The sequence below is a fragment of the Cephus cinctus genome, unplaced genomic scaffold (assembly GCF_000341935.2).
Source record: "Cephus cinctus unplaced genomic scaffold, Ccin1 Ccin1_scaffold0429, whole genome shotgun sequence".
Lineage (NCBI taxonomy): Eukaryota > Metazoa > Arthropoda > Insecta > Hymenoptera > Cephidae > Cephus > Cephus cinctus.
Window position 1 is genome coordinate 367,576 of NW_014333110.1, and position 15,962 is coordinate 383,537.

Below are 15,962 nucleotides of genomic sequence, written 5' to 3' on the forward strand. Positions count from 1 at the left end.
GGGGGGGGGGGGGGAATGCTTCCGCACAAATTTCACTTCGGGCTATTAAATAATTTAGTTTGAGTTAGGTAAAGCACGAAGTTCAAGGATGTAGCTCGAGGGTTAGGGTTCAGGCTTTCTTAGTATAAAGGACATCACGGCGAGTTTCGAGACAAATACAAGCAGACCTAATCAAATAACCATTCGTGAGATTCCGTGGTACTAAATTCGCGGTCCGTGCAACATTCTTGCCAAGAGGTTTGCTTGTCCATCCTGTAATCCGCTCTCCATTCATAAAACCAACCTTCATCTTCCATCTTTCCATCATTTCGCCCTACTACACTACCACCACCGTCCCGTCGCATTTCCGCGTTAGGAGCACTCCATCCGACTGTTACTACTATATTTGACCGTGAGCGGGTTGCAACTTAGCCCAAACAAACCGTAAAGCGGCCGCTCGAGCAAACCGAGACGTTATTCCTGCCCTTTTGACCGTGTCTCTCTGCTTTGAGCTAGCTCTCATACATGCATGCACGTGCACATTCACTTGTCTATAGGGCAGAAAGATGAGGAGCATACGTAGGTGAATGTTCTACACACTTGAACTTCCTATTCCTCGTTGTCAACCCAATCCTAGGCTTTTTTTAGTCCTTTGGTGCCACAACCTTTGACTCGTACTAACGTAAGACGATATTGTCGCTCCACCAAACATTGTCTTACCAAATACTTACAGTACTCATCTGCTTAATGGTACAAAGAAACCTTTGGATTTTATAGTTACATGGAGAACATTTCATGAGAGTTATTTCTAAACATATCAGGGTAAAAGGGTTAAATTGTAACTTCGCTGTATGGGGCCATTCAATTTTGTTTTATTTGCAAATATTATTTTTATGCATTGAAAAACGCAACGAATGACTGCAATATTACTATTCAGTTTTTACGCGTAAAATTTAATTTTTAAGAAAAAAATTGAATGAATTAATATTTATTAAAAAATAAGAAAGTACTTGTTCATGGTACTTCATTTACTTATAATACAGGTATTATTGTGTATTTTACATCGAATTTTCCCTGTTAAAAATTTTCAGAGGTTACAACTTTATAGCTAAAAATACTACTTACTTTCGCGTAATGGGGCCGTAATGGGTTACACAAACGCCATGACGGGCCGATATTGACTGGCGATATTGACTTTTAACATTGTTGAACTTTTATTTGTCGGTCCAGATATGCTAAATTCTTTGTCAAATATTGGTCTCCGCAATTCGTAGTACAGCAATCAGTAAATAAAATGTGGGTACTCTAGGTAACATCGTTGCTTTTGTAAGCAAGACTCTTTTACCAGATGTAGTATCGTTGACTTTCTATTGATTTAAGTGGAATCCGATATTCCTGAAAGAACATATATCTAATATTTCCACTAATGGGAATACAAATCCCGTTCCACACCCTCAAAGATATCATTTTCAGTTTCATCAAGGATGAAGTTAACCGAGTATTTGTTCTTTTTACTTTCTCTATACGCTTTTCTTTTTCCGTCGTTTTTCGGATCCCCATTTTTTTCAACACTTTTGCCACCCTCATACCCACCACGTTCATCTTGGTATCCGGACTGACTCGAAATATACATTTAATGTGGCGCGCACATACCATAAATTCAATAAACGTGCCATTTCCGTCTTATTGGAAGATGGTGCGCGCTAGAAATAGTAATTAGTGCAGACCGTGACCGGTTTACTGATATGTGAAAAGACCTTTGCTCCTTAGATCAAGGATATCTACCCACTCCTAAGTATAAATCGAGCGACCCCGTGTCTCTTCCCAAGGATTTCCACATTTTCTTTAGTTTCTCTTTTTCTTATACCTTCACTTTCGACTCTCGTTTCTTTTCTTCTTATTTCGGCTTTTCCATTTATCCATCTGCTCTTTTCTTCTTCGAGAGGACACTATCCGGTTTCACATCCTTTCTTTCCCTTTAGCCATCATTTCACGGTGTGTTCTCGAAGAATCGAGGATCCACTAGCATTTAAATTGGTCGGCTCCAATCGTCTTGAAGCTCTTTCAAGCGTCAAACGAAGGCTGGTGATCCACTATGTTCTTCTCTTGAGTTACTTTCTTTTTTATTTTCTCGAAAAGAAAGAACAAATATTTTTCTACGGTGAACATTTATTCGTTCAATGGATTCAGAAGCTGATTTTTTCATTTGTCGTTATGACCATCTTGGACAACCGAGAATTTCAATTATTATGTATCACGAATACTTTTTATTATTGACTGTGGACTGCAAATTATAAGTGATATGCAAAAGTTTTGAATCACTGAGTTGTTTCCTAAGACAATACGTAATACTTAGCTCATTCTCATTCACTCAAAAGGGGAAAAAGTTCTATGCACGGGGTATTTTCTATTTTTTTAATTAAACATAGGACAAAATTGAGGGACTTGGCTCACTCAGTATCGCGAAAGAACATTAGTGTTCAAACCAACAAAACTCAAAATTTCAATCCAATACACAGAGGATAATGGGTGCTAAGAATATGATATTAAAAATTGAAATTGTCGAGATTAGTGTGCATAAAGTACTACGTAATCCCTACAAACACATTTTCAGTAAACGACATTTTACTTAACTTAACGCAATAATTTTATTGGAAAGACATTACATTATGAGTTAACATCTGCATAGTGACGATTACGTCCATTAATAGCTTCAGATATTAAACGCGGATAATATTGTTTTTATAAACTATTTTTTAAAACGACTAGTATTCAAATATTCGTGAATAGTTCTATATAATGGTATTTGTGGATTGCAAGTATTACAATTCTCAATGCAATAATGTATTAAAACTTGTTATTTGCCCTTACTTTCTTTTTTTATTTAGATGTATAAATTGATAAAGTGCTAATAATCAATAATCTAAGATCTTTATATACTGCAAATAATGTCACCAACTAGTAGAAGCAAAGCATTTATACACTATCGTATATTACAGAGCTACTATCTCTGGTACATCTCCACTGCGTTCCATCGTTTGCACCCTTATGTATATTATCACTTACCATAACTTCAAATCATAAAACTCGATAGGCCTTGTATTAACACGTGGACGTGCTGATAAAGTGGACTGAACCAACGAATCATCCCTTTAATACAAATTCCATTTACGTCGCTTGATTTTCCGGATCCAGCAATCGTAACAATATATTCACACGTAACCCATACAACACACGCATAACCCACACATTAATTATTACATTAAAATTAATACACATACGCTGATTTACAATACGTTGACTGATGTGTAATATGCCAAGCTATATTGCTTCAACAGGACAATCTTTGCTCCACAATTGATTTCCTCGATATAGTCAAGTCAATATTGGACGGATTGCTTTGATTTTCGGCATGCTGATAGTTCTTTCAAGGCTAATATAGTCGCCTGTGTAGAAACAATTAAAAAGGATCTCAAAGGTATTAAGATGTTTTAAGAGGATGACTGTGTATCAACGATTGGTCCACGCTTGCCGTCTTTAAAATAGGTCTATTATATTTTGATTTTTATCCTTCTAGCGTATACATATCGCTAGGTGTAACAGACGACTAATCTTTGGAGCGAGGATTGTTTTTTTAGTACCTGGATTGTCCGAAGTTGGCGAAAAGTGGTACTACTCGTTCGAATAACATGTGGTTACGCTTACAAACTTTACCTATCGTTTTGGATTACAGGCATAAAATTTGGCGTTCTAATCTACAATTGCAATTTAGATTGCAATTCTGCTTGATTGTAATTTTGTATGGTGATGAAGCAATTTAGAGTGTATTGGTTTATCTTAATGTAAGTTTCCCGATTTTATCACCGATTCACCGATATTTGATTCGTAAATATCGACGAATTCGTCGAGCCATAATCCATTGAGCCCATTTTTAGTTTGCCGATATTTAGTAGCCAGAAAAATGAATATCATTAAAGTTAATAAAAAGTAACAGATAAAAGTAGATTGTAATGAAAGTAATTGAATAAATTTGATTTTTCTATTTGTACACCCGATACAGCTGTTATGTTTACTTTTAAAAAATTACAAGTACTCAATAGCGTAGTGGATAGCGGTTGTTCATGTTAGGTGAAATGTTGTTGGTTCAGCATCCGGAGTAGGTCAAAAGATTTATTTTCAAGAAATAATTATCAAACTTTTTTAGCTACGAATATTTTGAAGTGATAAAAAATTATTAAATTGTTTGTTTCGTTTTAATTTTTTTCACTCAGAATAATTTGAATTAAAAAACTACACATACACATGTGTCAGTGTCCTAAAGAAGTTAAGGGATTGATACCAACAAAGACACATCGATAATAAATCAGAATTTCCAGCAAATATATGCATTCTTGAAAATTAATACTTGAGTGAGGTACGTTGCGTTAGTTTTTATGGATTCTTTTATTCAGTATAGGTAAACCCTGAACGGCAATCGTTTGCCCGTGCAAATACCCAGTGGTAGGCTTCCTTTGCGATGATCGGTCCAATTCTCAAAGCCAATATTGACAGCATTAGTGTGATGAACGCGGTCATTCTAAAGCTAATATGATCGGCGTTCATTAACAGAACAGGAGAAAAGTCCTTGACTTTAATTTTATCAAAGGTTCTTATAGATGACGTTCACTGACAACCATCTTGTTTTTCACTACTCCATCTCTCTCCATGTGGGCCCACCAGGCCTGACCATTTCATTGTCTACCGACAGTGGGTAATCATCATATCCTCCCACCTATGGTTTGAAGAACTCAACGTATACCATCTACAAACGATGAGAACTTAAATGCAAAATCTAATTAAAAATAAGTAATTTAAATGTGAACTTAAAATATAAAAAATATTATTAAACATTAGTTAGACTTCAATTGGGTCTACTGAACCATTAAATCCAATTCAAAATTACAAAAATTAAATTAACAATATAAGGCCATTTGTATTATGTAGTAGTTCTTTCTTATCGCTTAATTATTAAAACTAAATTTATCAGGTTATTTTATTGGACGACCTGAATGTGTACGGCCTTCTGTCCTAATTCCGTCGATTGGTTTACCATCTTGGACTGGAATCAGACTTCGATTTTTCTTTGGCAAGGCGTTTGAATTACAGGTGCGTAGCTTCGATGTGTTACGTAGACCATTATACACTTTTTAAATTCACTACAGCATATATAACAAACGAGTCAATAACCTGACACAGAAGTTTAGCCTTAGCACGTTACTCGGTGCATTGCTCGTGTAACCGTGATGTATGTTTCGATTTTTTAGTTCCAGTAAGGTTCGTACCATTATTGCTGTAAATAATAGTTGACCTTCCTAGTTTTGCTATAAAACGTCATACAGCTTCTAAGAATACTTTTATAAATGAAGTAACCAGCTTCAAGTTAAGTGCACGAAACACTTCGCGGGTGAACAAGCAAATCCAGGCCCTTTGCCCATCCTTTAAGTATAAAGGGCCGGAAAAATCAACACCTGTTACTTCAAAATCAACGGAATCTTTTACTCTTTTCTTAGGAAAAACTACAGGTGCTGTTTCCACATGAGCATCCTTGAATCTTTTACACACGATGCAGTTGTTTATCACCGCTCGTACAGCCTTTTTAATAGTAAGAATCCAATAACGGTCTCTTAACTGATTCAACACGATCTGAACTCCCGCGTGTTGTAATCTGTTATGAGGATGTATCAATCGTATGACTAAGGGATGATGAGGATCTGGCACTATGGGTCTCTGAAAATTGTCCTTGTCCTTGCGATTGGCTACGGATGTCTTCAGTCTGATCAGACCATTTTTACCTGTGAAAGCTTTTGGAATGCTGATTTCGGGATCACCGAATCCTAAAAAGGACTCCCTTTGCACGACTCCCATAACTGTCATTTTTGCTTTAGAAAACTCTTTAGCTGATAGTTCTCTGCATCTTCGAGTCTTCATTCTCGATTTCGCATTCAAGGTAAATCTTCGAATCCATCCAACCATGGGAACAATTTTTGTGTACCTTGAAAAATTCTTGACATACCAGTAGTGTTCTGATTTTGGAGTTTTCTCACATGCGTTACTCATTGTTACATTTTTATTGTGTTCCACTCTCTGTACATTTGCTGATGCTTTTATCTTCACTATTGACTTTTTTAACTCGTTATACATATATTTCTGTGCCATAAGCTGAATATTCTGCAGTAGACCACTCTTCGAGAGAATATTTGAGCCACTCTGGGCCCTCTCACCATTTTAATTTTAATAGCTGCATGGCGGTGCCCCCTCTTGAAGGAAGATCAGCTAGATTTATGAAATATGGAACATGTCGCCAATGTGTAGGATCAACTAGTCTACGAATCTCCTGAATCCTGTTCCATACAAAAGTTGTCCATTGGCCCTGACGATGCATCCATGACAAGACAGTCGTTGAATCATTCCATAAATGTATTTCTGGTTGGTCATATTTTAGAGCGTCACAAATTAATTTTATAAGTCGAGTGCCCACTGTCGCGGTAAGAAGTTCCAGCCGTGGAATAATTCTTAGAGGGAGCTACTTTTAATTTCACTTCAACCAATTATATTTTTATACCTTCCATCGATTGAGTCCACGCATAAATTAGTACAGATAATTGTCAGTCAGTGAGTCCGCCGACTCGCATCAACGGACACAGGAAAGTTCAATTTCCTTTTCCCTCGGTGGCTACCAAATATTCATCGAAAGACCATTAAGTCTTCTAAGAATCCTAGCTGTTGATGCTACTCCATAAATTATTTCTCTACGTCAAGGCAAAATTCAGTGTCCCAATGCAAATTGGTTATATTCTGCAGCAACAGCTTTGGACGAAATAGTACCGGATACGTGAACTCTATAGGGTTGAAGATCTTGTGGCTTGCCGCTAGGGTTACTCTTTTGGTACCCTTCTCTGTTACAGGTTTCATCAGTAATGACCGTTTCAACATTCATACATAATCCCTATTATTCCACATGAGGCCAAGAACGGGCGTCAGGTAATGAGGTTTTTCGTACCTCGAGTACTCTGACCCTGTCAAATCAAAACCTCCGTTTGCTATTGGAGTGATAGCTTTATTTAAAAATTTTTTTAAATTTCTTCGGGATCAATACACTTATCGACATAAAAGGATTTTAAACGCTTGTCAATATTATCCTTTATATCTTTAAAGTCATTTCTTGCACTAACAAGTTCCAAGTATAATTCAATAACAAACACTAACAATAACTTGCTTCTAGATACTCCGATTACTATTCTGACGTGTGGATAGATTTGTATGATTTCTGGTTTGTTCTTGTTCCACCACAGAAATCTGCAGGTGAAATATTTATCTGCAAGAAGACCTTTCAAATGTCTTAGATGACGCCAATTTTCTTTTCTCTGAAGTATAAAAGCATCGCAGGTATAAGGTTGATTAAATTAGGTTCTAACCTTTAGAACTAGTTCAATGACAGTCCATTTGCAGATGCATCAAATACTGGTCTTAATCTTATTGTGCTATTTTCATTCATGACTTGTCTGTGTCGGAGATAATGACCCTACTTATCTATTTCTGATTGAGGCACCTTCCCAATGATTCCTTCTTTCAGTCATTCTTTTAACGCTTGACCGTAGTCTTGATATAGATCTTGATCCTTTATTTCTTCCTTGTAGTCAGCAGCCTCTTCTGAGCTAACTCCTTGTTAGTAGGGAGAGAAGGATAATTTCCCTTCCAGGGTAGACGTACTCCATATCCACAATATATTTAGACGCCACAGCTCAGATATCTCAGCCTCCTGCGCAAACATCGATTTCACCATCAGAGCTATATCACTATGGTCGCTTTCTTCACGAGGTTTCTTACTCGTTAGAGTCCAGCCTAATTGTGTCTCAACTGTTGCCATTCCACACTCCAAGTTGTGTAGATTCATTCTTAAAAATTTGCCTAATATGTCAGCGCTAATTATTATTGTTATCGGTTCATCACTTTGTCCAATATCATTTAATTTAATATCATTAGGTAGCAACTCCCGGATCTATGGACTGTTTCTGCAATTTAAGATTCCTTGACGAATCGTCTCTTGATCGTGAGCTATAAAATCACAAGTATAACTAACGTTTAAATTTCTCATGTGAATGAGATAGCCGTTATGGTCTTGAGGTTTAGTCCTTGTGCCTCCACACAATAAATGTACAACCTGATGCTCTCATCTTGGTTTATATCTCATGTCGTTAACTGCCTGTTAAAAAACATACGATTTCTGTGAACTAAGACTGCTCTCGATATGTGTTCTTTGTCTTCGTTTCTAAATTTAATGCGTAAATGTTTCAAGGAAAATCTCTTGACTCACTGATAGGTTACCAGATTTCGCTTCTTTAACATTTGTTGTAATTTTCTTTATTAACGTCTCACTTGAAGGCATCTCCCAACACATTAAGAGAGCATACTTTTTATCGTACCAAAGACATTTTGAAGAAAACTTACACCGTTTAATATTATGTCCCCGGTATCAGCCAACCGAAATAACCGTTCTTTCCTTCTACTCTATTTTGTCTCTTTTCTAATGACATCTTCTATGAAGTCTCACATCTTGTATACGTATTTTGATGTTCTTCACTGTAGATTATGCATTGATGAAGTCTTCTGTTCTTTTTTGCTGTAAACAGTTCTGCTGCGGTCAGAATATCATTGTTGCATTTATGTTTGTTCTTCTTTTTTTTGGTTTTTCTTCATTTGCTGCTTTTTCCATATTTAGGCTAAATCCACCCACAGCCATGAAAATTCTCCCTTTATTCTCTACTTCTGCTTGTAAAAATTCCATGAGCTTTGTTAACCTATATTGAAGTTCATTAGCCTTGAGCGTGCTATCAAATCTTTGCCAGGCTCGTAACAGGTCTTCTGGAAGCGATGATTCCACTAATGGATATTGCATGGCTACACATTTGTCTTTAGTCGAACTCAGTGATTCAAGAACATGTAAACGTAATTTTAGCTTATCTTTTCGTTATGCTGCATTGCATTCTTAAGCACTAGTTTCAATAACTCTCTCACGTAGACCTGTACTGACTACTCGTCTTTTGCGAGACGATATTTTAGATTAATAACCACTTTCTAGTAATCACCACTCGTTGGTGGAAAATTATTTACTAGTTCCGCTGCTCTAGGTCTGTATTAAATATTGAAACTTATCTTCATCAGTAATGTGTTTATTTTCATGTATTTTCTCTAAATTGACTCCAGAATTATCACGAATCTTTTATTTCTCCATTGAAGCTCAATTCTCTGCTGTTCAAATCTTCTTCGAAATTTTGTTTATGTGACTTATTTATTTCTGTATCATCTGATAACGCCGTTTGTTGTGGCATGCTCCATCTATAGATAACTTTTGAGACCTCTATCTTCACCCGTAAGTAATTTCTGGAACATTCGATTGTCGAGTCGTAGTACTGTGCGTCGCAGTCTTTATCTTCTGTTTCTGTGTCTATTATGGCGTCCATTATCTTCTAATCTACTATTTTGAGTTCTAACACTTTTCTCTCAAACAATTGAAAACTTACTTGTACTTCTTCAGTTATAGGATTTTCTTGATCAAGATCCTTAATTAACCCTCGTAGGGCCAGAACATTATTTTTGTAAGGGAGTACTAAAATGGGTTAATTTTGAGCCAATAAATAAATTCTATATGTGAATTCTTCAAATCGTGTCTTATGAAATGGTGTTAATAAAATGTTTAATGTTAAATTTTATGCTTTTAGGAATTTTATAATGTTAATCTTATATCTCAATTTTATGTTTTAAAATTTGATTTGAAAGTTTGCGTTAATGTTTGTCGAAGCGCCATCTGAGGCAAAACTTGAGAAAACTGTGAGCGCTAGGGTCGAGCGAGAAATTGCTGCACTAAGACAGTCATTATAAGTCTGTCAAATTGAAAAGTCGTTTGTGATACAACTCATCCTCGACAAATGTTATGTGCCTTATCTAATTAATAAACCTTGTAAACTAAAATTAAGACTTCATTAGGAGGTATTCCCATATGCAGTTTTATTGCATTAAAAATGAAACATTTATGGAACTAATATTAATTAATTAAGAGAGATATAATTTTCATTCTTCGTCTGGTTCAGTTGCGTAGTAGGCACATACGGTTAAATTTTTTATTTCATAATGCTTCGGGCAACAAATTAAAAAATTGTATACAGTGTAAAAGTAACCAGTAACGAGAAAATGTGTTGCACTGAGCGAAGGGTCCGCTTGGCGTAACAACACTAATAGATGCGAACAAAAGACTCTCCGGAAAACCGAACCCGTCGGTTAGTAGAGAGGGAGGGGGTAACCAGTTTCAAAAGAAAATTTCTTTTTAAACTTGTACAGTCCTTTACAAAACTAATTAAAAAATTCAGAAACTTAGCTTTCAAAAATAAGAATAGTTTTCCTGGTCTTTTGGAGTCTTTTAAACGTAGCGCTTGCCATTGTATCGTATACTACGCGTACCCACAGCAAATTACTAGTAATCATTCTTAAATCCTATCACGGTCGCCACAATTTGACGATCACAGCCTTTCTAAAGCTAATGTGATCTGCGTTAATTAACAAAACGCGAGAAAACTCTTCTTGCCTTTCATTTATTTTACCAGGGATTCTTACAGACGATACTCATTGGAAGCCATCTTGTTTTTAATACTTCCTCTCCCCCCATGTAGGCCCACTAGGCCTCACCAAGCTCTTACCGACAGCGGGTAATCATCACAATTAACATACAAAGTTGGTCCGAACGTCGCGGAACGACCGTAGCCCAGTGGTTAGGATACCGGGTTCATGACCGAAAGGTTCGGAGTTTTCGCGCCGAGCTTTCAGCGGCATTCACTAATGGGTTTTCATAAGAAAATCTAAGTGAGTAATAATATGAATTTCGCCCAACACTATTTGGATTCAAATTATTAGGCGTAAAAATTAATTCTCGGCCCCAAAATTTAATATTGACGACGCCTATTCAAGTTTTAATTTTTTCCCTGCCTTTAATTTTTTCCCTGCCTGCCTTTCCCTGCCTTAGTAAGTGAACTTACTGGAATCTTGTATATTTCTCTGCTTCTTATTTTTCCTATTACTCATGAAAAACTTTTTTCTAGTTGGCATGGAAGAAGTGGTATTAACGTCCAGATTACCATTAAATCAGTTATGGCTGCGAGTTGAGTCTCTAAGAGAACGATGTCACTGGCTCAGTGTGAGTAGCGATGAATTAGAATTAGTTGGTGATTCTCGTCGATTTGTTCTCCCAGAAGATGTGGCAGATTTTGTTCATCCAATGGTTTCGATGCAATCAAATTTCCGGTTGGCAATTTATTCTCTTATGTCATTAAAAGTTCCTCTTCTACCTACTCGAGATTCGATATTACAGGTATGTTTACTTATACCTTTGCTGTATTCTTGTCTGACAATTAGTGTAGCACAGTCAAATTTACAGGACTTGGCGATTAAAGACTTTGATTGGAGTGGTGAATCTTTGGAGATGCTATTGCCATTAGCATATCCTTCAATAGGAGTCATGGCTGCTCATACACAACGAAAGGCTCTCTTGGGCGGCATACTTGAGGGAAGATTAACATCCGGTCCCCAATATTTACGATTTCATCCAGCTCAAGAACCATACTTAGATTTTATACGAGACGCATTTAAAGTAATCGCTGAAAATCTACAAACGTCGCAGCGTACAAGTATTTATGTGTGGTGGTTACGGTTTGAACGGCTTCTTGTATTTTTCAGTAAAACTGATCCTCTCAAGAATGACAGCAGGTATAAGTTATTAAATTTTGAGTAACCTGTTAGTCATTTATAGGATAACACTCATGAATTTTTTAATTTTATTTTAGGAGGAAGAAATTAAAAACTAGTTTAAAAGAGTTTCTGAAAAAGGATGAGAACAGAAATAATCTACATTTCTACAGAGAATATGCATTGATTGAACGAGAAATGGAACGCTTTGATAACTGTGTCAATATTCTTGAAACTACTATTCAGTCTCAGGGACAGAATTTGGAATCAATATCAAATGATGAAGAAAAAACAGCTCTATTGAGCGTGTACAGAACACTACTTGAAACTCTGTTGGATGTTGATACATACAACTTTGAAGCGCCATCCTTAAGCTTTGAAATGAGGTATATTAGTTGACAGTGTTCTTGATATAATATCAAAAAACAGTAATGAAAGTGATGTTATTTAAAAAGTAATATTTTAAACACTGCCATCTTTTCGTATTCCAACTGAAGAAAAATGCTGCAGGAGCTAAGGAAATGATTTTTTTTTTCACCTGATTGTATCTTATAGTACGTATAAAGTGTGGTTTCAAAGGTTTAAGGTTGGAAATTTCAATCTTCAGAAAAAAACCGACCTTTTTCGAAGTGAGATACGACAGTTGTTTGAGAGATAGCGGAAATATGTAGAAAATAATGAGAATTGTTTTTAAGGTTAGGTGATTGTTCGTCTTTTTTTTTGTAGATAAACATCAAAATGATGCAAAAAAGGTCGAAAATTAATTTTTACACCTAACACATGTAAGCCCCGTCTTGCGAAATACATCGTTATCTAGGTTTAAACTTCCAACCTTGACTATATAAGATCAGTTATTGTCACATGTCCCCCATTGGGGACACAGCCGTAGAGGAAAGAAAGGAAGGACCCAACAACGACAAAATCTTATTTCCCTACTATGGGATGTGATATCATACATCCTTATTATTCATTAGATATATCGCAGTGACATATGTTTAATATACTGATGAAGTGATGAAAAAGCGAAAAAGATAAGAAAAAGATACGAGAACTGATTTTTTGGCACAAATGACAGATTACTCTTTCTCAAATTTTCCGAGACTACGCGGAACAAAGGAGGCTAGAATTCGCGAAATGCCTTATGGGCGCCAGAGCACCGTTGCGTCACAATAAGTAAAGAAACTCCCCGTAAAAATAGAAGAAGAGGTCCGACTAGCAGGAACGGAACGGACAGATATGATAGAGAGGCAGGATCAGTGCAGATGTTACATGAGGGGAAAAAGATTGAGAGAAAGAAAATTGAGAATCCTCTAATTTTTGATAACGATAACAAAATAACAAATATCTCCCTTTACGCGGGACTTGATCAAATTAACAATATTAAGAAATACGAGAAACAAAAACAGAATTAAAGATCACAAGGTACAAAATAAACAACACGCTATACAAGGTCTTCTGCGAGAAACATGAAATAATTCCTAAGATACCCGAAAATATAATCGCGAACATTATTCAGAAAAATATGAGACTCCGCTGTGAAAGACAATCTTTAGTCACGATACACCAATGCAACCGCGTGAGGTTTAATGCTCAGAATTTTCTATACTATCGAGACTAGACTTTAAAATTAATACTATAAGATACGTTATGCGGAAAGATAAAAAATAGAGGCTACAAAATCAAAAAAGTTAACGTAATGGTAAGAAACAATAAAAACGCGACAAGGTACGACGAAAAGGTAACACAAGAATGCTGAGTTGCGCACAAACCCAATTGGTCACAAATGCGAATTTCCGCCTCCTGAGCGATATTCCATCAGTAATTCAACAATAGTGTAAGTTATCTTTATCTGAGGAAATCTTTTCAAACGTTTAATGCTCTCTTCAGTCGGACTCGCTCGCATCGCTCGTTCGTTGACGATATACTTATCCATTAACCCACCTAGTCTCCGAAATTTGAACATTCCTACCTATCCTAACCTTACCTAACCAAATCTAGCGTAAACTAATGTTAAACCACATAAAATATACTATAATAAGACATCGTTCGTACCTAATTCTATTCCATCTATTTAAAAGTGGATAGAATTTGCAGTAAAAAGTCATTTGTGTTCAGTTGGTCTGTGCGCTAGTAGGTCCTCCCACCCGATCCATCGACGAGTTCTCCAGGGTCACCGAAACGTTAGACTAAGCACAATATTACATTTCGAAAATAATATTACATGACAGTTAGAGGAAAGCACAGAATCTATTCCTGGCTGGTTAAGCGCGACAATCTCCTAGGCTGAAACCGGGAGGAACGAAAGAAAACAAATCTAAGCGTGCCTATGACATTACGATTAGATGCGATTTTCAAGTTTGCAAGTGCAACGATAACCTCTCGAAATATAATTCAAGACTCTACACGGCCATTGTTCAGTCGAAGGATTATATGAAAACTTAAATTTGTATGATTTTTCTAGACTTACAGGACGGTACACAACACTTTCCACTTGGCTTTTCTTTGCGATGCAATAAAAAAAATTCAATTAAAAAGACCGTATCACACAAACAAACAAATTATCACTCATAACTACAGGCTTATGTCTCGCTTTTTTTAGCTACTTTCCAGCCAACAATGGAGAATCAGGTCAGTCGGTATAATATTGGCAAGTGATGATTGGGCGATGCTCCGGCCAGGATTGATTGCCAGACTTGGTCTAATAACATTAATATGATAGATAAAAAATAAATATTTAATTTCGAAGCATTTGTTTTTTGTTCTTGTCTCGTATTCAAGACTTTTTCGTACTCGGGACACCTTTATTTACCATTTTAACTTTACCCACGACTTAAAGTTTTCCTTCTAATGATGGATTTGAACCTCGGACCTCTCGAGTTGGCAATTGCTCTGCTTGAGCACTGGGTTATTTGAAACACAAGTTTTAACCTTATTATGTTTCAACTAATTTAAGTACAGGTCTTCATTTGGGCTCTTATTATCAGAAAAGTTTTTAATGAATGAAATTTTTCACAAGATATCATTTTTAACACGCATACAGTATAGAAAGTGTACACACATATAATCGGTCCACGACTTCGATGTATTTTTGTTACCAGATCAAAAACGATGAAGTCCCTAGTAAGGCAAACGTGTCACTGCGTAAAATATTTGTTATAAATTATGCATATGTATGGTTGTGCACTAAATATATTTTTGCATGTATTTACCTTATTTTATTGAAAATATGTGTGATTTGCTAAGCATTACATTGCTTGAGAATTGAAAAGAAAACACATTCAACTCTTAGACCAACTATATCTGCCAATAAAATAAGATTTATTAATACACTGCAATAAAATACAAGTAAATATTATAACGTAAACTTAACCCTGAGCCTCAAACCAACATTTGTTCAAGATCTCGCTGCGACTTAATGTATTCATACGAACTCCATTTCGTGCCGACGTTGGACCAAGGTTTTTCTAAGCTTGTACAAATCTTGTTCCACCATTAGAAATCAAGACTTTGCACCTGAGATTGTTCTAAACTTGGACCGTTAGTCAATCGTGATTGAGCATTGGTAATTGTTGCTTGGGTTAATACGATTTGCGTTCTATATTTTGCCTTTTGGCTAGCTATCTTGTTTAACCCTTAACTACGCAGAACTGACTTCAGAAACATACTCTACTACATAGAAGACCATTACGACAAACAGAATAGCTCAATGGTAGAGTTTCACATTTTCTCCGCTTAGTTTAAACGAGTTTAACGACTAGGTATCCAGTAATAATTATGTAATAAGGTTTTTTTCGTTTATTGAAAATTTACATATAAATCAACCGACATGATAACTAATCATAAAATCGGTAAGGTCTGTGAGACTTCACATGTGTACTTCAGGGTTAATATTGAATTTCTCCCGCAGTTATAGTATAGGCTTATTTGCTTCCCAATCATTCGAAACGTTATGTCACAATAGGATGATGAACTCGGATGATCTAAGTGTATATGCTCCCTGTCTTCCAACTCACATTCAGCGCTGTCTCCCACTTAAGGTATGTCTTTTCTTGTCAATAAGCAGAATTCTTTCGTCAATCCGTAGCCACTAGCATTTTTGGATTTATCGACATCCTCCATCATCGTTTATGGTCGTACTGAAGAGATAGTTTTATGGAGAGTTAACTACATACAGTTCCGTGTGACATATAAGTTACATTTTTAGGGGTTTT

General features: G+C 36.2%; 1 protein-coding gene across 1 annotated transcript; it reads left to right on the forward strand.

Annotated features, from left to right (window-relative positions):
- Window positions 1-11,087: 11,087 nt before the first annotated feature.
- On the forward strand, window positions 11,088-12,137 carry LOC107267649 (protein NRDE2 homolog; the record flags this gene model as incomplete). Its single annotated transcript, XM_015739620.2, has 3 exons — window positions 11,088-11,377; window positions 11,444-11,772; window positions 11,850-12,137. Coding segments are annotated over exons 1-3 (905 nt in total), but the record flags the coding sequence as incomplete, so codon positions are not given.
- Window positions 12,138-15,962: the final 3,825 nt, after the last annotated feature.